This window comes from Jaculus jaculus, chromosome 5, assembly GCF_020740685.1.
Source record: "Jaculus jaculus isolate mJacJac1 chromosome 5, mJacJac1.mat.Y.cur, whole genome shotgun sequence".
NCBI classification, from domain to species: Eukaryota; Metazoa; Chordata; class Mammalia; order Rodentia; family Dipodidae; genus Jaculus; species Jaculus jaculus.
In genome coordinates this window covers 160392801-160419859 of record NC_059106.1, presented here as the reverse complement: position 1 = coordinate 160419859, position 27059 = coordinate 160392801, and the positions used below count along the sequence as shown (strand labels likewise).

At 45.0% G+C, this 27059-nt stretch overlaps 1 protein-coding gene and 1 pseudogene across 1 annotated transcript; both read right to left on the bottom strand.

Annotated features, from left to right (window-relative positions):
• Positions 1-1929: 1929 nt before the first annotated feature.
• LOC101607132 lies at positions 1930-6975 on the bottom strand (annotated as a pseudogene).
• Positions 6976-19981: 13006 nt separating this feature from the next.
• LOC101607713 (carbonyl reductase [NADPH] 1) lies at positions 19982-23616 on the bottom strand. Its single transcript, XM_004654470.2, has 3 exons — positions 23278-23616; positions 22253-22360; positions 19982-20648 (listed from the first exon to the last, which is right to left on the bottom strand). The coding sequence occupies exons 1-3, from the start codon at positions 23564-23566 to the stop codon at positions 20212-20214; spliced, it is 834 nt and encodes a 277-aa protein (XP_004654527.2). The 5' UTR covers positions 23567-23616; the 3' UTR covers positions 19982-20211.
• Positions 23617-27059: the final 3443 nt, after the last annotated feature.

The following is a 27059-nucleotide window of genomic DNA, read 5'->3' as shown; positions in this document are numbered from 1 at the left end:
TGTAGCTGTAAGTATGGGTATGTAAGTATCTTTGTGGTTTGTTGACTTAAGAGTTCTTTGCAAATATTCCCAATCTGGGTCCTATGGGAGTTCTAATTTTAGTTTTTAGAAAAAACTTCTACACTGATTTCTATAGTGGCTGCCTGAGTTTACATTTCTTTTCTTTTTCCTTTTCCTGTTTTTTTTTTTTTTTTCTTGAGGTAGGGTTTCACTTTAGCCCAGGCTGACCTGGAATTCACTATGTAGTCTCAGGGTGGCCTTGAACTCACGGCGATCCTCCTACCTCTGCCTCCCAAGTACTGGGATTAAAGTTGTGCGCCACCATGCCTGGCACAAGTCTACATTTCTACCACTGAGAGGTCCTCTTTGTTTCTTTCCTTCTTTCTTTTGCATGGGTAGGTGATGTGTGCGTGTGTGTGTGTGCGTGTGTGTGTGTGCGTGTGTGTGTGTGTGTGTGTGTGTGTGCACGCACGTATGTGCATGTGTACAGGCCAGAAGCTGACATTGGGTGCCTCTGTCTATCACTTTCCATCTTATTTATTTATTTTTAATTTTGTTTGTTTATTTTTATTTACTTATTTGAGAGCAACAGGCAGAGAGAGAAAGAGGCAAATGGAGAGAGAGAATGGGCGCGCCAGGGCTTCCAGCCACTGCAAACAAACTCCAGACGCGTGCGCCCCCTTGTGCATCTGGCTAACGTGGGACCTGGGGAACCGAGCCTCGAACCGGGGTCCTCAGGCTTCACAGGTAAGCGCTTAACCGCTAAGTCATCTCTCCAGCCCTCCACCTTATTTGTTGAGACAAGGTCTCTAATCAAACCCAGAGCTTGCTGATTTGGCTAGTCTAGCTATCCAGCTTACCCCAGGAGTGCCCTGTCTCTGCCTTCTGTGGGTTGAGAGTGCTGGCCTACTGGTGAGCTACTACGCCCGCTCAGCACTGATGAGGGTGCTAAGAATCTGAATTCAAGCCTCATACTTGTGAGACAGGTGTTTCAACCCTGACTATGTTTTATTTTTTAAAAAATATTTATTTGGGCTGGAGAGATAGCTTAGCGGTTAAGTGCTTGCCTGTGAAGCCTAAGGACCCCGGTTCGAGGCTCGGATCCCCAGGTCCCACGTTAGCCAGATGCACAAGGGGGCGCACGCGTCTGGAGTTCGTTTGCAGAGGCTGGAAGCCCTGGCGCGCCCATTCTCTCTCTCTCCCTCTATCTGTCTTTCTTTCTGTGTCTGTTGCTCTCAAATAAATAAATAAATTAATTAATTAAAAAAAAAGTCATTCTGTGACAGTATTTAAAATATTGCATCTTGGGCTGGAGAGATGGCTTAGCGGTTAAGCGCTTGCCTGTGAAGCCTAAGGACCCCGGTTTGAGGCTTGGTTCCCCAGGTCCCATGTTAGCCAGATGCACAAGGGGGTGTACGCATCTGGAGTTCGTTTGCAGAGGCTGGAAGCCCTGGCGCACCCATTCTCTCTCTTTCCCTCTATCTGTCTTTCTCTCTGTGTCTGTCGCTCTCAAATAAATAAAAAAATAATAATTAAAAAAATATTGCATCTCTGGTAACAAACCTGAAAACTATGAAGCATTTTACTTCCCTAATTTTTGTATTTCCACCCTAATCCAGCCCTTTTCTCCTTTAACATCCATCCAGCTGTTTTGTTTCCTTCTGGTTTTGTTTTGGTAAATACAATTAATTATATCCCAAAACACTGACAATATTCCTTGGCAAACAAAGAAATCCAAGCACAGTCCAAGCCTACAGCTTTGCACCCAAAGTGTAGCCCAGGCTAAATGACACAAGGAAAAAATGAAAACAAAAAACCTATCAATGGCCCTTGCTGATTGGAACAGTCAGATGCTCCCGAGTCCACACTTGTTTGAGAATTTGCAGGTGTAAACCTGAAGAGCAGTTCAACAGATTTTGTAGGCAAATATCAGAGAACAAGTCTTTGACTGATAATTTTCCTATTTATTTCTGCCAAGGTGACCGAAAACACGAAAGCTTTTTCATCAGAGAGGCCAGCATAGATGTCAATTTACCTTTTCTTGTTTTTCTCTTTCTTTCTTGTGTTTTTTTGGCAGATGTAATTTCAGGTCTTCCTCGACCTCCTCCGATCTGAATGGCTGTTACCTCGCGACCTCTCTGTTTTCTAAATCTTTGTTTATTGTAGAGTTTATCTTCTCTCTTCTAGCTCTCTCTCTGTTCACCTCCTCTTGGCCTCATGCTTGTTTTCTGTAGAAGGTGTTGATTTTTCTGAGTGTTTGCATCTAAAAGTTTTCTGCTAATAAATATATAACCACAAGGACATGATTTACATAAAACAGGGACCTGTTGGTCACACTCTGGGCACGACTTGGTGTCCATCCTTCACTTTCTTGGCACGAGTTGCACACTTGTTCGGGCTCCGTAGCTCCAGCTGACACCCTCTGCGCCTCCCAGATCCAGGGTGCTGGGGCGCAGCTGGGTGTTTTCTCTATGGATACCATTCGTACTAGGGTGAGATGGTTAATAAATATGTTGAACTTTTTCAAGTATTCATTGGCCCCTTTATTTCTTCTTTTGAGAACTTTCTATTTCATTCACTAGCCTATTTAGTGATTGAATGATTTATAGGGGTGTTTTTAAAATTTATTTTACTTATTTGAGAGAGAGAGAGAGAGAGAAAGAGAGAGAGCGGGGGAAGAATGGGCACACCAGGGCCTCCAGCCATTGCAAATGAATTCCAGATGTATGTACCACCTTGTGCATCTGGCTTATGTGGATCCTGGGGCATTGGACCTGGGTCCTTTGGCTTTACAGGCAAGTGCCATAACACTAAGCCATCTCTCCAGCCCTGTTTTTTTTTTTTTTTTCTGTTTGTTTTTGTTTTTGAGGCAAGGTCTCACTCTAGTCCAGGTTTACGTAGAACTCACTCTGTAACCAGCCTTGCCTCAGACTCATGGTGACCATCCTACTATCTGAGTGCTGGGGTCACAGGCATTACTCCTGTGTTGGATTGGCAGTTTTTACAGTTCTTCATCTACCCTAGAGCACAGTCTCCTGTCTGGTGTGCAGCTGACACAGGGTTTTTTCTAGAGTCGTCTCTTCACCCAAGTGGTTGCCTCCTTTGCTCTTGTCCCATTTGTCAATTTTTGTGATTATTTTCTGTTTCTATTTCTACTATTTCTGGGGATCTTTCCATATGCCTGTATCTTCAAGTGTTTTCTTAGGTTCTCCTCTAGCAGTTTCAAAGTTTCAGGTCTTACATTAAGATCTTGGATTCATTTTGAATTGATTTTTGTGCAGGGTGAGGTATGGATCTAGTTTCATTCTTCTATATGTGGAGATCCAGGTTTTCTAGCACCATTTGTTAAAGGACCTTCTTTCTCCAATGTATGTTGTATGTTTGTTTGTTTCAAGGTAGCATCTCACTCTAATCTGGGCTGACCTGGAATTCACTATATAGTCCCTGGCCTTGAACTCACAGTGATCCTTCTACCTCTGCCTCCTGAGTGCTGGGAAGAAAAAACAAACAAACAAACAAGAATAGTAGACAAGACTGCTACTGAGGCGAAAAGAGCAAAAGATTAGAAAAGAAAATGAAAATAAAAAGATTTTTCAATAATGAAAAAGTTCAAAAACAAGATTAGGAATGATGAACTGGCAGCCAAGGAAAAGCAGGTTTTTACCACCTCACTGTGGTGGACTTCACGTGGCCCAGGCCACGATTTGTCTGGGCTAGAGGCTGGCTTGGGAAGGTCAGGCCAGCCATGACCATGACTTTGACCAAACACAATACCAGGATGAGATTCATTAGCTTTGAATTCTAGGAAAGAAGACCTCTCTCCCAGGAGTGGTTCAGGGAGTTTGTGGAAAACCACAGGTCTAGTGTTGGAGTCCGGTTCGCATTGCTGGTAGAAATCACCTGACCAAGACCAGCTTCTGGGAAAAAGAGGTTTATTTTGACTTACAGCCTGGAAGGGAAGCTCCACAATGGCAGGGGGGAAACAATGGCATGAGCAGAAGGTGGACATCACCCCCTGGGCGACAAAAGGTGGACCATAGAAACAGGAGAGTGTGCCAAACACTGGCATGGGGAAACTGGCTATAACACCCATAAGCCTGCACCCAAAAATATACCCCCTCCAGGAGACATTAATTCCCAAATCTCCATCAGCTGGGAACCTAGCATTCAGAACCCCTGAGTTTATTGGCGGGGGAGTGCCTGAATCAAACCTCCACATCTAGGGAACTCCTTTAGACAAGAGGTAAGGTGTCAGATCATTTTTTTTAAAATTTTTATTTATTTATTTATTTGAGAGCGACAGACACAGAGAGAAAGACAGATAGAGGGAGAGAGAGAGAATGGGCATGCCAGGGCTTCCAGCCTCTGCAAACGAACTCCAGACGCGTGCGCCCCCTTGTGCATCTGGCTAACGTGGGACCTGGGGAACTGAGCCTTGAACCGGGGTCCTTAGGCTTCACAGGCAAGCACTTAACCGCTAAGCCATCTCTCCAGCCCCAGATCATTTTTTTGATCTCTAGCAAAGTGGAGATTGCCAGGGCATTCCTGCCTTTACTTTTGGGGCTCAGTCACCCTAAACTACCTAACAAAGCTACCTAACTCCCTCTCATTGGTAAGTAAAGCTGCACCCCACTCACCACATAGCGTCACCTGTGTGGCTCAATGCAGGGAGAGGGAAGGCAGAAGCGGCTGCCACAAGCACAGCCAGGTAAGAGTGAAGCAGCCCTTCCTCAGGCCTGGCCCTCACCTCAGCTGCAGGTCTGCGTGAGACAGTGACTCATCCAGAAGATGGGTCAATGGCGGAGAGGAATCTCATTCTGTCAGACATATGACTCAGAGGGCGGCAGAGAGAGAACCTGTCGTTCAAAACTGAGCTACCAGACTGGAGAGATGGCTTAATGGCTAAGGCACTTGTCTGCAAAGCCAAAAGACGCAGGTTCCATTCCCCAGGACCCCATGTAAGCCAAATGCATCCAGTGGCACATGCATCTGGAGTTCATTGGCAGTGCCTGGAGGCCCTGGCGCACCCATTCTCTATCTGAGCTACCCTGGGAATCTGAAGTCAGGGAACACCCACCAGCCAGGCAGCCTCCATTTGGCCTGCTACAGCCTGTGGGTGAGGGAAGGCCCAGAGAGGCAGTTTGGAGACCCAGATGCTGACCAGCAGTATTGGGCTCTGCTCAGGCTGGGGTGTGATTAGGGGGAGCCAGCCCTGCCCTCAGTGGCTGTGAACATACCTCTTCAATTGAGGATCACCCTGGAGTGTGATAGCCTGAGCCGGGACACCAGGAGGTAGATAAAATTCCCTAGATGTGGTGGTTTGATTCAGGTTATGTCCCATAAACTTAGGTGTTCTGAATGCTAGGTTCCCAGCTGATGGAGCTTTGGGAATTAATGTCTCCTGGAGGGGGTGTACTTTTGGGTGCAGGCTTATGGATGCTATAGCCAGTTTCCCCATGCCAGTGTTTGGCACACTCTCCTGTTGCTATGGTCTACCTCTTGTCGCCCAGGGGGTGATGTCCACTTTCTGCTCATGCCATTGTTTCCCCCCTGCCATTGTGGAGCTTCCCTTCCAGGCTGTAAGTCAAAATAAACCTCTTTTTCCCAGAAGCTGGTCTTGGTCAGGTGATTTCTACCAGCAATGCGAACCGGACTCCAACACTAGACCTGTGGTTTTCCACAAACACCCTGGGCCCCTCCTGGGAGAGAGGTCTCCTTTCCTAGAATTCAAAGCTAATGAATCTCATCCTGGCCTTGTGTTTGGTCAGAGTCATCCTCATGCTGGCCTCTTCCTGTCATGGAGCCCTGGAAGGGCAATACTCAGCTCTTCACCAGGGCAGTCCCCCAGCAGGGGGCTTGCAAGTGTAAATACACAGATCCTCCAGCTGTGCGGATCCCAATGCTGCAGGCGTCTCCTACGCTCTGGGAAGACATACCCAAGGAAATAAAATATTAGCCATTCAAGGAATACAATCTAGGGAGTCCCTGTGGCGCCCACAATCTGCAAAGCTAAGTGTGGTCAGCAGAGAGCGCTGTCACATCGAAAAGGAAAACTCCAGACCGCTCTGGAAGACATCTAGCATTTGTCCAATACAGACCCTGACACGGGAGTCCAGGTGACCCGCTCTTCCTCCTTGCATGGAACAGGCTTAGAAAGAGAGAACTCTAGCGCAGGCTGACCTGGGACTCAGGGCCATCTTTCTACCTCTGCCTCCCAAGTGCTGGGATTAAAGGCGTGTACCACCACACCTGGATTTTGTTAGTAGTATTTTTACATTATTGTATATTTTAAACTTTTATATTTTTGTTATTCCCTTCTGATTTTTTGTTTATGCATATCTTTCATTGTTGGGCGGTTTATTTTTCTTTTCTTTTTTCTTTTTATTTTTTTGTGGCTTTCGAGGTAGGGTCTTACTCTCATCCAGGCTGACCTGGTATTCACTTGTAGTCTCAGGGTGGCCTTGAACTCATGATGATCCTCCTACCTCTGCCTCCTGAGTGCTGGGATTAGAGGTGTGCGCCACCGCGCCTGGTTGATCTTGTTTTTTTTTTTGTTTTTCTTGCCCTGTGCTTTCTTCTCCTACCACCCAGTACATTTAGTAGCATTTGTTTTCCTTTTAGAAAATTGTAATTTATTTATTATTTATGAGAGAGGGAGAGAATGGGTGTGCACATGCCTATGCTCTACTGTGCCCATTCATTCATACATTCATTGTATCTTGTGCGGACCCAATGGAAACATCTTTAAATCCCTGTGGGGACAAGGTATAGAAGTGCTTTTCTTCCTGAAGTTTCAGTAGTTGATTCTAAGTCTTACCTGCGGTGTCTTGTCAGCTGTTGGGAATTTCTGTCCTGCATGCGGATATTTCTGCCCTTACTAATGAGGGCGAAGCCCAAAGTTCCGCCCAATGGCCATCCGCCATGAAACATGGACCAGTCAATTTCACACAGGGTCCTCAACCTCGAAGGCTTCATCTTGATCCCATAGTCTCCAGAAAAAAACCCTGCTTGAAATTATCATGCGTGGTCTGCAAGACAGACCAGGGTCAACATGACAGTGTTTCAAGCCCATAGTGAGAGGAAGCAGGGGCTGGGGTTTCCTAACAGGGATATCATATGTGCCTGGCCCCGAGTCGCGCATAGGGTGGAATGGAGAGAACGAGTCTGTCCCTCAAGCAGATGCCTGCCTGGCCACACCCCACCCCACGTGGACTTAAGGACTTACCACAGGGCCATATCTATAAACCCCATGCCTGGTTAAACCCTCCATTATGGAGGGGTGTCATAGTTTGATTCAGGTTTCCCCCATGAACTTATGTATTATAAATAATAGCTCCCTACCTGATGGCAATATGGAAATTAAAGCTTCAGATGCGGTTCTCTGCAGGGCGATCAAGCCCACACTGGCTCCCAATACCAAGCTACTCTGGGGTCTTTGACTTGTCAGGAAGTCTGCCTGGCTCTCGTCTTCTTCCCCGCAGAGGCTCTAGTCCAGGGTGCCACAATCCTCCTGCAATGCCTGGAAGGGGATCCCAGAACACTGTTGGGTGTGTGCATTTCCAGGGACCTCTCCAGCAGGCTGTGGAGTCTGGCCGTGACAGCCTCTTGAACAATGGGTGTCTTGATGAAGGGGTCTCTCTGGGGCCTCCCTCCAAATGATTTAGGAGACACTCCTCCAGAAATTGGCCTGACACCAAATTGGATGGAAAAGAGGAGGTTTATTTATACCTGCAAGCGGAATCCAAGATAGCTCCTGAAAGCCTCTGTCCCTAACCCTGCGTTACGTTCAATCTGTAGTTTCAGGGAAAAGCAGAAGCTAGCAAGCAGGTGTTCGAGAAGCAGACATGTGACAGCTAGCAGCTGCTCTTACCTTCTTTCCACTGCCTCTTCCGCAATGGACCCTGAGCTTTGGTGTGATAGAGATGTTTCAGTGCTGGACACTCCTCCATCCCTTCTTCTCAGCACTATGTTGCCTTTTGGATCATCCCAGTGGTCATCGCCATCTAAAAAGAGAAGCTTCTCTAACCAAAACTGAGAGTAGTGTTAATATATGAATATGAAAATTAAGTGTAGTGCTTTCAGGGCAGTTTGGTGAGAATGATATATGCATTTAGCAAGACAAGAGCAGGCTTTACACCCCTAAGGCTCATGACCTCCCCTGCCATAGGCTTGATGAGGTTTTCAGTACCAGGCATGTATTCCCTCCCATAGAGTGGGCCTCCAGGCCAATTAGAGAGCAGTTGGTTTCCCCAGAGCAGACATTCTACTATTGCACCCATTCAGTAATTTGGCCTGTCTGGCCAAACTTGAGGCTTCCAGTGTCCACTGTTTTCACCACTGATGACTTCTGTCTCCCATAAGACTGCATGCAGTGCTGCTTTTTCCAGCTTTCAGCTGACTAGGCTACAGGGAGAAGGTTTTCTGCTCAGCACCAGCTTGATTTCTCTGGGGCCTTGCCACCCGGGCATGTGAAGCCTTTAGCAGTAGGGTCTTACCATCTGTTTCTGGTGGGAAACCAAGGGTTTTGGCAATAGCCTGTAATGTTTTGGGGGCAACAGGGACCTCCCTGGCCAACAACTCACTGTGTCCCATCCCTGGCACTGAAAATTTTCCAGTAACAATCTATGGCTTTTGGATGTGCCATTATCCAAAAAAGTAGTATTTTATAAGTCTTATTCAGAATATCTTGATTTTTGAGTGACCCTCCCCCACCCTTCTTTTACTCAATCTCTTCCCCTGCTCTCTCTTAGGCCATTAGGACTCCCTGTAATCTGCTCTTCTCCTTCCATATGTACAATAGCATCCTCTTAAATCCTTTCCTCTCCTCCTCATGGCCTTTTTCTAGCTTCTGAGCCTCCAGCTCACACACAAGTGTAAACATCTGTAGCTAGGATCCACATGTGAGAGAGAACATGCGACATTTAGCTTTCTGGCCCTGGGTTACCTCACTTAGTATAATCCTTTCCAGATCCATCCATTTCCCTGCAAATTTCATAATTTCATTTTCTTTACTGCTGAATAGAACTCCATTGTATAAATGAACCACATCTTTACTATCCATTCATCATTTGAGAGACATCTAGGCTGGTTCCATTTCCTAGTTACTGTGAATAGAAAAGCAACAAACATGGTTGTGCAAGTATCTCCAAGGTAGTGAGAAGAGTCCTTAGGATATATGCCTAGGAGTGGTATAAGTGGGTCATATGGTAAATCTACTTTTAGCTATCTCAAGAACCTCCACACTGATTTCCACAATGGCTATACCAGACTACATTCCCACCAACAGTATAGAAGGGTTCCCCTTTTTCCATATCCTTGCCAATATTTATTGTTATTTGTTTTCTTGATGATAACCATTTTTTCTTGATGATAGCCATTCTGACAGGAGCGAGATGGAATCTCAAAGTAGTTTTAATTTGCATTTCCCTGATGGCTAATGATGTAGAATACTTGTTTGATATTTATATGCCACCTGTATTTCTTCTCTTGAAAACTCTCTATTTAGTTCCAGGGTCCCTCCCCCTCCTTTTTTTTTTTTTGGTTTTCTGTGGAAGGGTCTCACTCTAGCTCAGGCTGACCTAGAATTCAGTATGTAGTCTCAGGCTGGCCTCGAACTCATAGTGGTTCTCCTACCTCTGCCTCCTGAGTGCTAGGATTAAAGGCATACACCACCATGCCTGGCTTTCCATAGCCCATTTTTAATTGGGTCGTTTGAGTTCTTATTGTTTAGTTTTTTGAGTTCTTTGTATATTCTGGATATTAATCCTCTGTCAGATGTGTAGCTGGCAAAGATTTTCACCCATTCTGTAGGTTTTCTCTTTGCTCTATTCACAGTGTCCTTTGCTGTACAAAAGCTTTGTAATTTCATGAGACCCCATTGGTTAATTACTGGTTTTTATTTCCTGAGCAACTGGAATTATATTTAGAAAGTTGTTGCCTATGCCAGTATGTTGAAGGGTTTCCTCTACTTTTTCCTCTAGTAGTTTTGGAGTTTCAGGTCTGATATTAAGGTCCTTGATCCAGCTGGACTTAATTCTTATTCATGGAGAGAGAGAAGGATGTATTTTCATTCTTCTATATATAGGTATCCAGTTTTCCCAGCACTACTTGTTGAAGAGGCTGTTTTTTTGCCAGTAATTTTTTTTTTTTTTTTGGTGTATTTGTTGAAAATCAAATGGGTGTAGCTGCCTGGATTAACATCTAGGCCCTCTATTTTTTTCCATTGATCTATGTGTCTGTCTTTGTGCCAGTACCATGCTGTTTTTGTTACTATGGCTATATTTTTTCTTTTTTACATTTAAATTTATTTGACCTAGAAAGTGGGGGAGGGGGAGAGAAAGAGAAAGAGAGAGAAAGAGAGAGAGAATGGGCACACCAGGGCCTCTAGCCACTGCAAACAAACTCCAGAAATATATACACCATTGTGCATATGGCTAACGTGGGCCCTGGGGAATCGAACCTGGGCCCTTTGGCTTTGCAGGCAAACACCTTAACCGTTAAGCTGTCCCTCCAGCCCTATTCTTTTTTTTTTTTTTTTTAAATGTAGGTGTGCATGCCATATTGCATGTGTAGGGTTCAGAGGATGACCTTGGGGTGTCAGTCCTTACCTTCCACTTTGTTTGAGACAGGACCTCTCTAGTTTGCTGCTGCAAACAAATGCCAGACCAACTGGCCTGTGTGCTTTGGGACCGTCATGACTTTGCCTCTGGTATGTTGAGATTAGATGTGTGTGCCATGTTTCTGGGCTTTGTGTGGGTTCTGGGGATCTGAACTCTGGTCATCAGGCTTGTAGAGGAAGCTCTGTCAACCTCCCCACTGCTATATTCTTCTTTGTTTAAAAAAATTATTTATTTGAGAGAGAGAGAAAGAGGCGTAGGGAGAGAGAGAGAAAAAAATGGGTGCAGCAGGGCCTCCAGCCACTGTAAATGAACTCCAGATGCATGCGCCCCCTTGTGCATCTGGCTTATGTGGGTCCTGGGGAATCCAGCCGGGTTCCTTTGGCTTTGTGGGCAAATGCTTTAACAGCTAAGCCTGAACTTCTGGCCAAGATGGCGACCGCCTAGCTGTGCTGCAAATACCAGGGAAAGAAAGATAGATGCAGATCCTAAGGAGAGAGCCACCCCACCATACCACAAAAGGGCTCCGACTGAAACTAAGGAAAACTGGTGAAACAAGCAAGGGTGCTGTTTTCCTGATGAACCGGATACCATCACAAGGGGGAAGGAGACCAACACAGAGAAAAATCAACGCCTACCAAGTCAGAGAGCCAGAACCTCAGAGGCCCCCAACACCTCATCACTGAAGCAGACCAAAAATGAACCCAACATGGCTCAGGGAAATTTTGCGGAAGAGGGGGCGGAAAGAATGCCAGAACCACATGTTGGGTCACGATATGCAGAGACATTTATCATACCAATAACTATGGGCTAACCCCACAATGCACGACCCATATACCTCAACAAGGAGGGGCCAATGGGGAGGGGGTAGGTCATGGATGAGCCTAATAATGGTACCAAACTGCCTGTATTTGCTGAATAGAAAACTAATAAAAAATAAATAAATAAAATTAAAAGAAAAATAAATAAAATGCTAATGCAACCCCCCCAAAAACAGCTAAGCCATCTCCCCAGGCCCCTCTTCTTGATACATATGAAAGAGTTTGCTGCAACTACACAGTGAGTTGTTAAACTTTGATTTTTTTAATAAATATTTTTTCATTTTAATTTATTTATTAGGTGGGGGGCAGACAGAGAATGGGCACCCCAGGGCCTCTAGTTGCTGCAAACAAACTCCAGTCGCATGCACCACCTTGTGCAACTGGCTTACGTGGGTGCTGCGGAATCAAGCCTAGGTCCTTTGGCATTGCAGCCAAGTGTCCTGTTGCAGTCAGCTTCTCACTGCTGGTAGAGAATACCCAACCCAGAGCTGCTTGTGGGAGTGTGGTATAAAAGAAGCTAAAATTTGGGCTGGAGAGATGGCTTAGTGGTTAAGCGCTTGCCTGTGAAGCCCAAGGACCCCGGTTCAAGGCTAGATTCCCCAGGACCCATGTCAGCCAGATGCACAAGGGGGTGCACACGTCGTTGGCAGTGGCTGGAGGCTCTGGCACGCCCATTCTCTCTCTCTCTGCCTCTTTTTCTGTCTGTCGCTTTCAAATAAATAAATAAAATAAACAACAAAAAAAAGAAGCTAAAATTTGAACTGAGTTAATTGCTGAGGAGCTAAAACTTATCTTTGTCAGCAGATGGAAAAATCCCCCAAAAGGAATTGTCCAGAAAGGGCCCAAGGGGATGATAAGAAGAAAGGTAGTTGAGGCTAAAACAAAGTAAAATGGAGTTCATTGTTCGGATGGCTTGACTATAGACATTATTGACATGCAAATCACCACATCTTGTTTGTTCACTTATCCCTCCCCTTGGCCATGAAAACTATAAAATGGAAATAAAATCTTTGCTCAGGGGCAAAGCTTCTTTGGAGAGCTACCTCAGGCTCCTTGGCCCCCGGGTAATTAACTCCTCTACTTTCACTCATTCTGGCATTGGAGTGATCTTCCCAGAGAATTTCTACAACAGGAGGAAAGGGCTTATTTTGGCTTACAGACTTGAGAGGAAGCTCCATGATGTCAGGGGAAAACAATGGCATGAGTGGAGGGTGGACATCACCTCCTGGCCAACATCAGGTGGACAACAGCAGCAGGAGAGTGTGCCAAACACTGGCAAGATGACACTGGCTATGACATCCATAAAGCCACCCCCAATAATAATACACTCCAGGAGGCTTCAAGTCCCAAATTGTCACAAGATGGGGACCTAAGCATTCAGAAGTTCATGGGGGACACTTGAATCAAACTACCATACACCTTAATCGCTAAGCTCTCTCCAGCTCTTAATGTTTTTTAAAAAAAATATTTTATTTATATTTATTTACTTGAGAGAGAGAAAGAGGCAGACAGAAAAAGAGAATGGGTACTCCAGGGCCTCTAGCCACTGCAAATGAATTCCAGGCTCATGCATCATCATGTGTATCTGGCTTATATGGATACTGGAGAAATCGAATCTGGGTCCTTAGGTTTCACAGGCAAATGCCTTAACTGCTAAGCCATTTCTCTAGCCCAGTTTAATGCTTTTTAAATTAATTTTTTGGTTAGGATCTAAAGAAACAGGTCTCATTGTGATATTTTAATATATATATATCTCATCACACTTTGTTCTTTTCCCAACCTCTACTGCCCTCCTTTATCAAGTGACTTTATTAAATGTTTTAATTTAGGCTGGGTGTGGTGGCGCATGCCTTTAATCCCAGCACTTGGGAGGCAGAGATATGAGGATCACCTCGAGTTCGAGGCCACCCTGAGACTACATAGTGAATTCCAGGTCAGCCTGAGCTAGAGTGAGACCTTGGCCTTGAAAAACCAAAGACCAAAACTGCTACGTCCACGGCGACCTCGCCTGTGTAGCAAGCAGAAATGCTTCTGCACTGGAAGAGAGCTGAGGACAGAGGGCCAGCACTCCTCGGAGGGATGCCCCCGGTGACCCCTTGGCAGTCAGTTACTGTAAAGGTTCCTGCTGCCCATGAAGTCACGACGACCTAATTGCCGGTGCCAATGCTGCGCTCTGTTTCTTTCCTGCTTTCTTCTAGCTGTTTGTCTAAGAACAGCTAATTCAACACTTATTAGTAATCATGCACGCAATCAGAGTACAAGAAACAATCTAAGCATTGAATGTGCCCCTCCTATGATTAGGGCAATAGAGGAAATGTATAACTCTACTAGGAATAAAAAATTAACTCTAAAACAGTTTTTAGATGGTGTAGAGTAGAAACAGCTTATGATGTTTTAGAACAATACTGATCCTGAGAAAGTGAAAGTAGAAATGTTAATCGGTAATGTTCATTAGAAGTATGACAGTTCTACAGATAAGGAGTTGTAAAACTTAGGCTTTCCCACCAGGAAACTTCCTGGGGGGTATGTTCAGTACTTGATCAAGGGCTGATAGTAGACTCCCAGAGCTGGGAACTACCTAGATCCACTCCCCTATGAGGGAGGATATGATAAATTCGGTAATAGATGAATAAATTATAAAGGAATAAGGAGGCTATGGCATTCTCTTCCATTTATGAAATGCTTAGCAAAGACACGTAAGCCTTGATGCTTATACTCTAGACAAGAAAGAAAAGAATTCCTGAAAAACATTAAACCAGCCTTAAAATATTGGTGGTCTTTTGGATAAAACACTTTTATAATGAATATGAGGATTATATAAATAATCTTATAAGTGGAAAGAGATGGCTCTCTGCTCGGTTTATAAAAAATAAATAACCTATTGTTCACCTTACATCCCTTACCCCAAGCTTCTATTCATGTAAAGCTGTGGTCAATGATGCAAGGCGTCCTTCTCAGAAAATGGGTACATTCCTGCCTGATAAATATTACATGTATGCTTACAATAGAACAATACTTAAGATTGTTTAGATTAATGATTTCTGAGATCACTTGTTAGCTTGCTAAGTTTCCCTGTTCAATCTGTATAAAATCTTCATGAAACCTTCAGTAAATTGCAGCAGCATATTCTACCTAGAGTGTGTCTGTCTGTCATTTCCTCGCCGAATCCCGAGTTCTCCTTGAGCCTTCGCCCTTGTTCTCCCTCGGTCCTGATCTCCCCGAGAGTCAGTCCGCGGCACAAAACAAACAAACAAACCATATATATATATATATGGTGCTAGGGCCTCTTGTCACTGCAAATGAAATCTAGATGCATGTGCCACTTTTTTGCATCTGGCTTTACATGAATATGAGAGAATCAAACCCAGGCTGACAGACTTTGCATGTACCTTTAACTCTGAGCCATCTTCCCAGTACTCAGTGACTTAAAAACTACAGTGGGCTGGTGAGATAACTTAACAGTTAAGGTGTTTGGTCTATGAAGCCTAAGTACCCTCTTTCAATTCCCCTGTACCCATGTAAGCCAGATGCACAAGGTGGCACATGAGTCTAGAGTTTTTGCAGTGGCTGGAGGCCCTGGTATACCCATTCTCTCTCTCTCTGCCTCTTTCCCTCACACATTCTCTCTCACATAAATAAATAAAATTAAAAAATTAAAAGATATTGCTGGGTGTGGTGGCTCATGCCTTTAATTCCAGCATATGGGAGGCAGCGATAGGAGGATTGCCATGGGTTTGAGGCCAGCATGAGACTGTATAGTGAATTCCAGGTCAGCCTGGGCTATAGTGAGACCGTACCTTGGAAAAACAACAACAACAACAACAAACAAAATCTACAATCAAATAGTCATTATGAAAATTAAATTAAGTTTACCGGCTTGGACAGGATACACTTCTCTAGGTGATTTCCAGCATGTCCCACAAAAAAGGGGGATGTCTCTAAGGTTCTCTTTGTGTTAAGGCATTGATTGACACATTGAAAAGTATTAATATTGACTTTTGCTCAAGGCCAGTTAATAAGTTTCCCAAGTGCTGTTTCCCTAAGAGCTGTGTGTCCACAAATACATACTGTAGAGAAACATATAAGGGCGTGTCCTGATATCTGCTTGCAATTAGAGTCTCTGAAGTTTAAGCCAAGTACGTCTTACGCGAGCATGTTTGATTGGTGACTTTGGAATTCTCCAACAATTTCTGTCTCATCATGACTCGAACTTTTCTAGCTTGGAGTTTTCCCAACTGTTTTGTCACCCTGTGGCACTAAGACAGTGAGTAGAGCCAAGAAAGTGTGGTTCCCTTTATGCCCCAAACAAGATGACTCTTCCCCCTAGGGATTTTCTGAAGCTTTGAGGCAGTTTAGGGTGACTGGCTGGGAAAGTAAAAGAATAGGAATGTCCTTGGGCCTGAGGTCAGAGAAGAATCTCTCTCATAGTCTCCTGTCTAGAGGAGTTACCTAGATCTGTTTTTCCATATACAACCTCACTCCTTCCCTGAGAAGGAGTTCCCCTTTCCTAGAATTAAGGTTTAAATTCTATCCTGACATTGTGGCTGGTTAAGCTCAGTCCCAAATCTTGGGAGTCATGGCTGACCTCCTTTTGAGCCAGTCAGCTCTCTCTCAGGCTCACCTGAGACTGAGGGTAAGATCCATCACAAGAAGATTATAAATAGATCCTGACCAAGTGGGTGAGGTCTTTTTGGGTTTTTCACCTCTCCTGAATTTCCAGGTCCCTGCACGGGTAAGTCTGCCCCATCTTTGCTGGGCTGAGATGAAAGGGGCTCTACTGTTATGTGGGCTCTCTGCCCTCCCCAGCCAGTCACATGGCAGGAGTTCTCTCTACTTTCCTTCTTTAAATTTTTTTTTGGTTCATTTATTTATTCAAGAGTGACAGACAGAAAGAAAAAGAGGCAGATAGAGAGAGAGAGAATGGGCATGCCAGGGACTCCAGCCACTGCAAACGAACTCCACAGTTCCACTCCACAGAGTGCACCCCTTGTGCATCTGGCTAACATGGGTCCTGGGGAATTGAGCCTCGAACTGGGGTCCTTAGGCCTCACAGGCAAGCCCTTAACCCCTCAGCCATCTCTCCAGCCCTTCTTTTAATCTAATAAAGTCTTTTTAAGTCTTGCCGCCTGGATTTTAATTCTTGTTTAAAAAAATATTTTTGCTGGGTGTAGTGGCACATGTCTTTATTTATTTATTTTTATTTATTTAACAGAGAGAGAGAAACAGAGAGAATGGGCATGCCAAGGCCTCCAGCCACTGCGGACGAACTCTAGATGCATGTGCCCCCTTTGTGCATCTGGCTAACATGGGTCCTGTGGAATTGAACCTGGGTCCTTTGGCTTTGCAGGCAAATGCCTTAATCGCTAAGCCATCTCTCCAGCCTGGATTTTAATTCTTTAAATTCATAAGACAAGGATTTTGGATCCCTTCTATTTATTCATGTGTTGGCATACTGGCAAGGAATCCCAAAATTCCTGTTACAGCTTTTTTTTTTTTTTTTAAAGAGGTTAGAACTATTTATGCTTTTACATTTTTCATGCATTAGTTTTTTCAAAGAATTGAGGGCTGGAGAGATGGCTTAGCAGTTAAGGTACTTGCCTATAATGTCTAATGATGGGAGTTTGATTCCCTAGTGCCCAGGTAAAGCCAGATGCACAAAGTAGTGCATGCATCTGAAGTTCATTTGCAGGAGCTAGAGGCCCTGGCACACCCATTCTCCCTCTCTCTTTGCAAATAAAATAAAATAAAACATTATAGCTGGGCGTGGTGGCACACACCTTTAATCTCCATACTTGGGAGGCAGAGCTAGGAGGAATGCCATGAGTTCCAGGCCACCTTGAGACTACATGGTGAATTCCAGGTAGCCTGGGCTAGAGTGAGACCATGCCTCGAAAAAACAAAAGAAAATTAAAAAAAAATTAAAGTTTAGTATTTCACCTCAGTTGTTCATTCTGTTAAGACGCACCCGCTCACAACATGCCCACCCTGTCCCTGTGAGTTGTCAAGCTGCTGCCTCTGCCATCCCGAGCTTGGGATTTGTGTCTTTTAGATGCATTTTCTCCTGATGTGCTGGCTACTTGTTATCTCTATTTATTTATTTTTCGAGGTAGGGTTTCACTCTAGCCCCAGTTGACTTGGAATTCACTATGTCAGTGATCCTTTTACCTCTGCTTCCCTGAGTGCTGGGATTAAAGGCGTGCGCCACCACACCCGGCTTTGTTATTCATTATTTTTTCTGAAGGATCTAGATTTTTGTTTCACAAGTTCTCCCTGTCTTTTTCTTGGTAATTATTTTGTTGTTGTTGTTGTGATTTTGGCTTATCTTGTGTATCCAGCACAATTACTGGGTGGAATCAGTGGTCACTGATGTGGGATAGTTCTTTTTAAAAAAAGGAATCAGGTCATGTAAGCTTCCAAATTCTTTAGTGGCTATTCTAAAAACACTGATATTTTTAAATGACATTTAGTTCAAAAAGTACTTCATTACTCCTTTGCAAGATATCTGGAAGTGTATAACTTTGTTTCCAACCCAGTGTTACTTCAGCTTCTTGCTTGCTAAATTCTAATGAGTTATGCTGTGATTGGAGAACTTTCAAATCCTTTCACAACACTTTCAAAGCACTTGTTTCTTTCTTTCTTTTTTTTCTTTTTTTTTGAGGTAGGTTCTTGCTGACCTGGAATTCACTGTAGTCTCAGGGTGGCCTCAAACTCATGGCATTCCTCCTCCCTTGGCCTCCCGAGTGCTGGGATTAGAGGCATGCGCCACCACACCTGCCTCAAAGCATGTTTTTATGTAAAATTTGGTTGTGAAAAGAGAATGCAGCCTGTTTGTAAGGACACAGTGCATGGATAAATAGAGGACTTGGGCCTGGTCTGGCCTGTGAGGCAGGCGCTTGCTTTCTTGTAACACAGGCAGGTACCTGTGGCTAGTTGCTAATGAAGTGAGTAACAGAGGCATGTATTTTCTTTGAAGGGGGAAAGTGATGTAATCAGCTAATAAGTGTGTCCAATCTCGTTAGAGAATTCTTGCTAGACAGCTGGATACACGCCTTTAATCCCAGCACTCCGGAGGCAGAGGTAGGAGGATCTCCATGAGTTTGAGGCCACCCTGAGACTACATGTGAATTCCAGGTTAGCCTGGGATAGGGTGAGACCCTACCTCACAAAAAAAAAAAAAAAAAAAATCTCGAGAATTCTTGCTAGAGAATGGCTCTATCAAGTTACAAAAAAGAATCATCAAACGATTTTAAATAAATTTACAATTTTGTGTTGGGTTGCATGTGGCCCACAAGCTTTGGGTTGAACAAGCTGAGGGATTATTTTGGGAAATTTGAGAAAAATCAGTTTATGAGGGAATTAGGTAGCATTGGTGAGTGGAACTGGTGTTGGCCACTTGGGACTGCAGTGGTCAGCCAGCCCTATGGGACTCCTTCCTCTCCAGCTGTCTGGCTATAAGTGTTCATTGGGCGGGGTGGCTACTTACAAAGGCTTGTGTCTTCTGGGCTCATTCAAGAGTGATAGATATGTGCTAAGAAGAGCTGTGCCGCTGACTCACGGCCCTATTTATTCTGCATGCTTCTAAATTGTAGAGAAGCGATAGGGCCGTAAGTGCTAACCCGTTTGCAGAGATTCAAGTGGTTTCTACACTGTGGGCATACCAGTTTTGTCTCCATCTATACTTCAACTCAATATTCCCGTATTCGATGTACGTCTACACGGCAAGCTTTCATTTTGAACCAGCTATAACATCTATGGCACCCTCATATCAAAATCATATTGTTTAAATTTTTAAAAAATATATGTTACTTATTTATTTCAGGGGGGGGGGGGCGGAGGGAAGGAGGGAGGGAGGGAGGGAGGGAGAGGATGGACATGCCAGGGCCTCCAGCCACTGCAAATGAATTCCAGATCCATTGTGCCCCCTTGTGCATTTGCCTTATGTGGGTCACGGAGAATCAAACCGGTATCCTTTGGCTTTGCAGGCAAATGCTTTAACCACTAAGCCATCTCTCCAGCCCTGTTTAATATATATATATATATATATATATATATATATATATATATAATTTTGTTGTTGTTGTTTATTTTATTTATTTATTTGAGAGCCACAGACAGAGAGAGAAAGAGAGGTAGATAGATAGAGAATGGGTGTGCCAGGGCCTCCAGCCACTGCAAATGAACTCCAGATGCATGTGCTACCTTGGGCATCTGGCTTATGTGGGTCCTGGGGAATAAAGCCTCAAACTGGGGTCCTTAGGCTTCATAGGCAAGCATCTAACCACTAAGACATCCCTCCAGGCCCTAAATACTTTTTACTTACTTATTTGCAAGGGAGAGAGAGAATGAGAATGGACATGACAGGGCATTTTGCCACTGCAAATGAAGACCAAATGCATGTACCACTTTGTGCATCTGGCTTTACATGGGAATTGGAGAATTCAATCTGAGCCATCAGGCTGGTCTAACTTTTACGTTTGCTAAACTTCGGAATAGAGCTAGTCCTGTTTGAAAAGATGAAGAAGTGGACATTTGTACAAAGAACCATTTAGTCTCTTTCATTTTCATTTATTTGCACGTATTATTTTTTCTCCCTGTATCACAGAGGGAATCACACATAGAAGAATTACAAGGCCACTCAGTGAACAGACTAGTTAACTGGTTGTAAGTTAGTATAGCTTGTTTAGATTTAACATTTGGACAGTGTTGATGTTCTCTGGGTCACATTAGGAAAGGTCACAAGAGGAGGACCTTGGGAGGAGGTGTGCGCTGACTGCTCACCATTGCTCAACTTTCTTCTCCATCACGAACTGCCCGTGAGGCCCCTCTGCATCTGGCGGCAGGAGGGCCAAGTACACGGGGGTCTCGGCTCCTTCCTCTGGGCTTTTGGAGGCTCTTGGTCCTGCCATGTCGGTTCTCACCCACCCTGGGCAACAGGCGTTCAGGAGGATCTTGTCTCCTCTCCTCTGCTCGTTGAGTTTCCTGGCATGAATTCTAGATAGGACGGTCACCCCGATCTTGGTCACTCCATATGCAGTATTGGGCCAACCTTCTTTATCATGCACTCCTTTCTTTGTATCCTCCACAAACTTGTTCATGAGCCCCACCAGCTCGTCCTCTGTGATGGTCTCACTTCGAAACTTCTCCTGCAGCTCCGAGCTGCATCTTTTAAGGGCTGAAAGACTCACCATGCTGGAGACATTCACCACTCTGCCTAAAATACATCACAAATCCCTATGTACAGAGGAAAGTAATAGAACAGTGATACCCGAATTAGGAGAGATTTTTAGATCAGAAAATCTCCATGTGAGAGGAGTTCACGTGGTTCTGAGGCTGCATAAGGAGCTTCAAGGTTTGAGTGGGTAAAGAAATCAAGAAGCCCTGAGAACAACTAATTGCCCTTTAAAGGTCTAGTGCAAAACAGTCTTAGAAGTAGTAGAACGCTATGGGAGGACAGGATGGGAAACAGGAAAGGAGTTGACAATAAACTACATGTACTCAACTATAAGCCAAATATTTCATGTTTTTTTTTAAATGTTATTTTTATTTGTTTATTTGAGAGAGAGAATGGGCACACCAGGGCCTCCAGCCACTGCAAAAGAACTTCAGACACATGTGCCACCATGTGCATCTGGCTTATGTGGGGGCTGCGGAATCAAACCTGAGCCCTCAGGCAAATGCCTTAACCACTAAATAATCTCTCCAGCCCCAAATAGTTCATGTTTTTAAAAGTGGCTGTTGCCAGGCGTGGTGGCACATGCCTTTAATCCCAGCACTCGGGAGGCAGAGGTAGGAGGATTGCTGTGAGTCTGAGGCCACCCTGAGACTACATAGTAAATTCTAGGTCAGCCTGGGCCAGAATGAGACCCTACCTCAAAAAAAAAACAAAAAAACAACAACAACAACAAAAAACAAGCTGGGTGTGGTGGTGCATGCCTTTAATCCCAGCACTTGGGAGGCAGAGGTAGGAGGATCGCTGTTAGTTTGAGGCCACCCTGAAACTCCATAGCGAATTCCAGATCAGCCTGGGCTAGTGTGAGAACCTACCTCGAAAAACCAAAAAGCAAACCAAACCAAAACAAAACAAAATGTGGTGGTTCTTTGTTAGTGTTGTGTATTTTTTTTTCAATGATTGGTAGTTCACCTGGTACCCAAATTCCATGAGGTATCACAGCAGTTTATGATGAAATATGACAGCTTTTTGTGCAAAATGGAGCATGCTGATGGGATTGGGAGGGCTAAAGTGAGTCTGGGGGAAAGAAGAGAGGAGGGCCAGATCATAGAAATCTCTATGAACCTTGTGAAAGGCTTAGGCTTTTCCCACAGGGTCTTAGGAATGGAGCTATGCTTACCATAACCATCAATGCACTCACAGAAGGATCTCTGGGAGTGGAGAAGCTAGGCAGACAGGGTACAGAAACGTGGGCAGTGAAAATGCTTGGGACGAGAGGCCTCCTGGGAGCGTCTGCAATGTGCAGTATGACAGCCGGAGAGCTGGGCTGAGGGAGGCACTCAATGGGCACAACCTGAGGCAGATTCTGTAGGGGGAGGGCAGTGTCACCAGCAGGAAACAGGTGGCTGACTGAAATGTTTTAGGGGAGAATAGAACCCTAAGGATCACTAGCATGTGAAAGGATGGAACACATTACACCAATGAGCCAATCTGGAAGGATAGGAATGATCCAGGTATGCAGAGACTATGGGCAGTGAGCACTGATGACCACTGTAGAAAGGACAAAAGCACAGCGCACGGGGAGGGGAAACAGGGCCTGACGTGGAGACAGCAGGCAGGTAGGGTGGATCGCCCCCCACACTCACCTTGGGGTTTTATTAGAGGCAGTAGCTCTGTGCAGATATCTCGGGTACCAAAAAAGTTAGTTTTCATTGTCACTTCTGCTTGGACAGGAAAGGGTGTGGGATCATTCACTTTTTGGAGAGAGACGAGAACAGCCAATTAACAAGAGTTAAGGCACAGAAGGTCATGGAAGCAGAACCCTGCATTTGACACCTGCTGACATCCAATAAAGTCTGTCTAGTTACAGCACTGTGGCAGTGGCTGGAGCCATGTTTTTTCTACTGCTTCTGAAAGATGGCATGATTGGGAGTAGATGGGTGAAGGCTGAGTAGTGGGATTCTGAAGTAACTTTTTTTTTCCCCCTTCAATTTCTTGTTTATTTAACAAAAAACAACATGTGAAATGTTCAGTCAAAGTGCCCAATTATACAGGCACACCCCCTCCACCTCCTCCTCCTCCAACAGCAACAACAAAAAACAATTGGTAAAGGGAAATGTGGAACCCACTGGAGGCCAAGTAAGCACCAGGGCCAGGGAGGGTTTGCTCTAAGTGCAGCGTCTTCTCTCCAGCTTTCCCAGGGGAGCCCGCTGAGACCCCCACAAGCAAGAGTTTTCTGCTGTCAGTGCTTCTCTGCCAGGTACAGTGCCCCCTTCCTGGCCTGGGCACCAGGATCGCATGAAGCCACCTCCCTTCCTTACTTTTTAAAAAATATATATTTTAGCCACTGTAAATGAAAGCCAGATGCACGTGCCACCTTGTGCATCTGGCTCACGTAGGTTCTAGGGAATCGAACCTGGGTCCTTAGGCTTTGCAGGCAAGCGCCTTAACAGCTAAGCCATCTGTCTCCAGCCCCCTCCTTACTTCTTTAGCAAACATTTTAATTAATTAACTTGTGAGGAGGGAGAAAGACAGGGACAAGAGTACACCTGCACCACTCTGTGCAACTGGCTTTTATGTGGGTACTGGAGAATCGTACCCGAGCCGACTGGCTTTACAGGCGAGCGCCTTAACCGCTGAGCTATCTCCCCAGCAGCCCCTGACCGCTTACTCTTGAAGGCGATGCCCGCGTTGTTGACCAGCACGTCGAGTCCCCCGTACTCCGTGCGCAGGAAGTCTCGCAGCGCGCGGATGCTCCGCAGGTCGTCGATGTCCAGCGGGTGGAAGCGCGGGCTCAGGCCCTCGGCCTGCAGCTGCTGCACCGCGGCCCGGCCCCGAGCCTCGTCCCGCGCCGTGAGCACCACGTCCCCGGAGAACTTCCGGCACAGCTCACGCGTGATGGCGAACCCGATGCCCTTGTTGGCCCCGGTCACCAGGGCCACGCGGTTGCAGGACGACATGGCTGGGCGGCGGGGCTGCACCTCGGCGAGCAGGCAGCGGAGGACGAGCGGAGCTCGCGCGCGCCGGGTCTGCGAGGTGGACAGCAGCCGCTGTAGTTTTGGTCCTCTGGCTGACAGTGCGCAGGCGCGGACGCAGGCTCCACCCCCCCCGGGCAGGCCACGCCCCCGGGTGCTCCAAGTGGGCCTTGGTCTTGGTGTACTTAACATTACTACAAGGCTCTCCCTTCTTCCTGGCACTTGAGCCAAGTGAGATAAACGTTTGTCATGCAAGAAACAGGCGAGGCCGCTTGCTGTGTGCGTTCAGGTTGCTGTTGGGGGAATTAAGCCAGCCTGGAGGAAGGTAGCTCTAGGTTATGGGCATCCCTAAGGACTATGCGAGGTTTTTAAAATTAATTTTTTTTTTTTTTTATGTGAGAGAGAGAAAAAAAGAGAGACAGAGAGAGAGGGAGGGAGGATGGGCACGCCAGTGCCTCCAACACTGCAAAGGAACTCCAATCGCATGCGCCACCTTGGGCATCTGGCTTATGTGGGTCCTGGGGAATCTGATCGAGGTCCTTTGGCTTTGCACAGAAGTGCCTTCACGACTAAACCATCTCTCCAGCCCTAAGGTTTGCCTTTTGATCCCCCTAGTACCCGCAGATGTGCGTTGTGTGTGTAAATGGGGCCTCAGTACAGTTTCTTCTGGTGTGTGTGTTTCATTTTATTTATTTGAGAGAGACACAGAGATAGAGAAAGACAGAGACAGAGATAGAGACTGACAGAGGGCACATCAGGGCCTCTACCCACTGAAAAGGAACTCCAGATGCAAGCACCACCTTGTGCATCTGTCTCCCAAGTGGTGGGATTAAAGGCGTGCACCATCATACCCAGTTTCTAAACTAGTTTTTTTTTTTTTTTTTTTTAAAGAAATTTTAATCTTAGTTTTCCTGGTCACATATGGAGAACTCACTTTTCATATGTATGAAGGGCTCCTCTATTGTGAATACACTAAAATAAAGGATATGTCCACCATTGCAAAGATGCTGTTGCTTAGCTATGCTATATAGAGATTTCATTTATACTGCCATTTCAAGGTAGGTTTCCAGTCAGTTGCTTAATAAAAAGTTAATAATTAAGGAATCAAAGAAAGATCGTTGTTTTTCTCCAACTGAAAATTTTATTGAAACTTTATATTAAGTAAAAGTGATTTACTTATCTGTAGAGCTGGAGCACAATAGCACACTTGTATGTTCACAATAAGTCTATAAATCATATTCAATTTCTTCTTCTCATTTATATCCTTACTTAAGTCTATTTAGCTTTATATAATTTTATTGCAGGGCTGGGGAATGACTCAGCAGTTAAAGGCACTTACTAGCAAAAGCTTATCAAGACTGGTTCTGAGGTCTACATTGGACAGAGGAAATTTAGAAGGCCCTATCCCAAAGTTATGTGCTGTACTGCATATTCTTTTGTGCTGATATTGTAATTTTTGCACTATTTCAAGGCCATGGTCTGTATCATCTTATGTATCTTTTTTTAAAAATTTTATTTATTTATTTATTTGAGAGCGACAGACACAGAGAGAAAGACAGGTAGAGGGAGAGAATGGGCACGCCAGGGCTTCCAGCCTCTGCAAACGAACTCCAGACGCGTGCGCCCCCTTGTGCATCTGGCTAACGTGGGACCTGGGGAACCGAGCCTCGAACCGGGGTCCTTAGGCTTCACAGGCAAGCGCTTAACCGCTAAGCCATCGCTCCAGCCCATCTTATGCATCTTTTTATCTCCATGACACATCTACAGACATCGTCCCACTAATTTTTTTTCTTTTTCTATAAAACTTGCCTATTGCATACTCTAGGTCTCTGGCCTAACAATAATGAATAGCCCCAGATGAGGTACATAAACACTGAAGCATCAGAACTCAAGGGTCCATGCTTTAGAAGAGATTCCGCTGGGCCCACGCTGGTGTAAAAATAAGCTGATTCTCCACTTAGTGTCTGGTGCAGTTTTTTATTTATTTATTTATTTATTTTTATTTATTTATTTGACAGTGACAGAGAGAGGAAGAGACAGAGAGAGAGATGGAGAGAATGGGCACGCCAGGGCTTCTAGCCACTGCAAATGAACTCCAAATACGTGTGCCCCCTTGTGCATCTGGCTAACGTGGGTCCTGGAAAATTGAGCCTTGAACTGGGGTCCTTAGGCTTCACAGGCAAGTGCTTAACCGCTAAGCCATCTCTCCAGCCCTTGGTGCAGTTTGAAAAAAAATTTTTATTAGCATTTCCATGATTATAAAAAAAAATCCCATGTTAATTCCCTCCCTCCCCCCCACACTTTCCCCTTTGAAATTCCATTCTCCTTCATATTAGCTCCCCATCACAATCATTGTACTTACATATATACAATATCAACCTATTAAGTCCCCTCCTCCCTTCTTTTCTCTTCCCTTTATGTCTCCTTTTTAACTTACTGGCCTCTGCTACTAAGTATTTTCATTCTCACGCAGAAGCCCAGTCATCTGTAGCTAGGATCCAAATATGAGAGAGAACATGTGGCGCTTGGCTTTCTGGGCCTGGGTTACCTCACTTAGTATAATCCTTTCCAGGTCCATCCATTTTTTTGCAAATTTCACAATGGTGCAGTTTTTTGTGTGCCTCAGTTTCCTATTGTTGCAGTCAGGTTCGCTTTGCTGGTAGAAATCACTTAACCAACAGCAACCAGGAAACGAAAAGGAGAAGGCTGTGAGCCAGAGAAATTTGTCTCCCAGGAAGAGAATTCCCACAAGACCTGAAAGGATCTAGAATAGAGACAATGATGGGTCAGTGATGGGCAGGATCTTGACCAGGTCTGCTTAGTTATACCACACCTTTACACGCTCTTGAAACCCAAACCTCAAGACAGCCTTGGGGTGGTGCCCCTGGACTTCTTGATTCATTCCTCTTCCCAATGTGGCCACATAAATCTCTGTTAATTTACTTAAGTTAATTAATTTGAGAGAGAGAGGCAAATAGAGAATAGGCACACCATGGCCTGTACCCTTTACAATGGGATGAACTCCGGCCGCACGTGTCACCTGCTGCATCTGGCTTTATGTGGGTACTTGAGAATCGAACCTGGATTCTTAGGCTTTGCAGTGAAGCTTTTTATATATTTTTAACTTTTCTTAATTTTTTTAAAAAAAACTTCACTTGTTTAAGAGAGAAAGAGGCAAATAAAAAGAATGGGCATGCCAGGGCCTTCAGCAGCTGTAAACAAACTCCAGACACATGTGTTACCTTGTGCATCTGGCTTACGTGGGCCCTGGGGAATTGAACTGGGTTCTTTGGCTTTGCAGGAAAGCACCTTAACCGCTAAACCATCTCTCTAGCTCGCAGTCAAGCTTCTTAACCGCTGAGCCATCTCTCCAACCCTGATCTCTTTAATTGGCATTATTTGAGCCCAGCTGGTGAGGGATGTCAGTGTCCAGGCTTTGACCCTAACAATCCCAGTACAGGACCGAAATGGGAACATG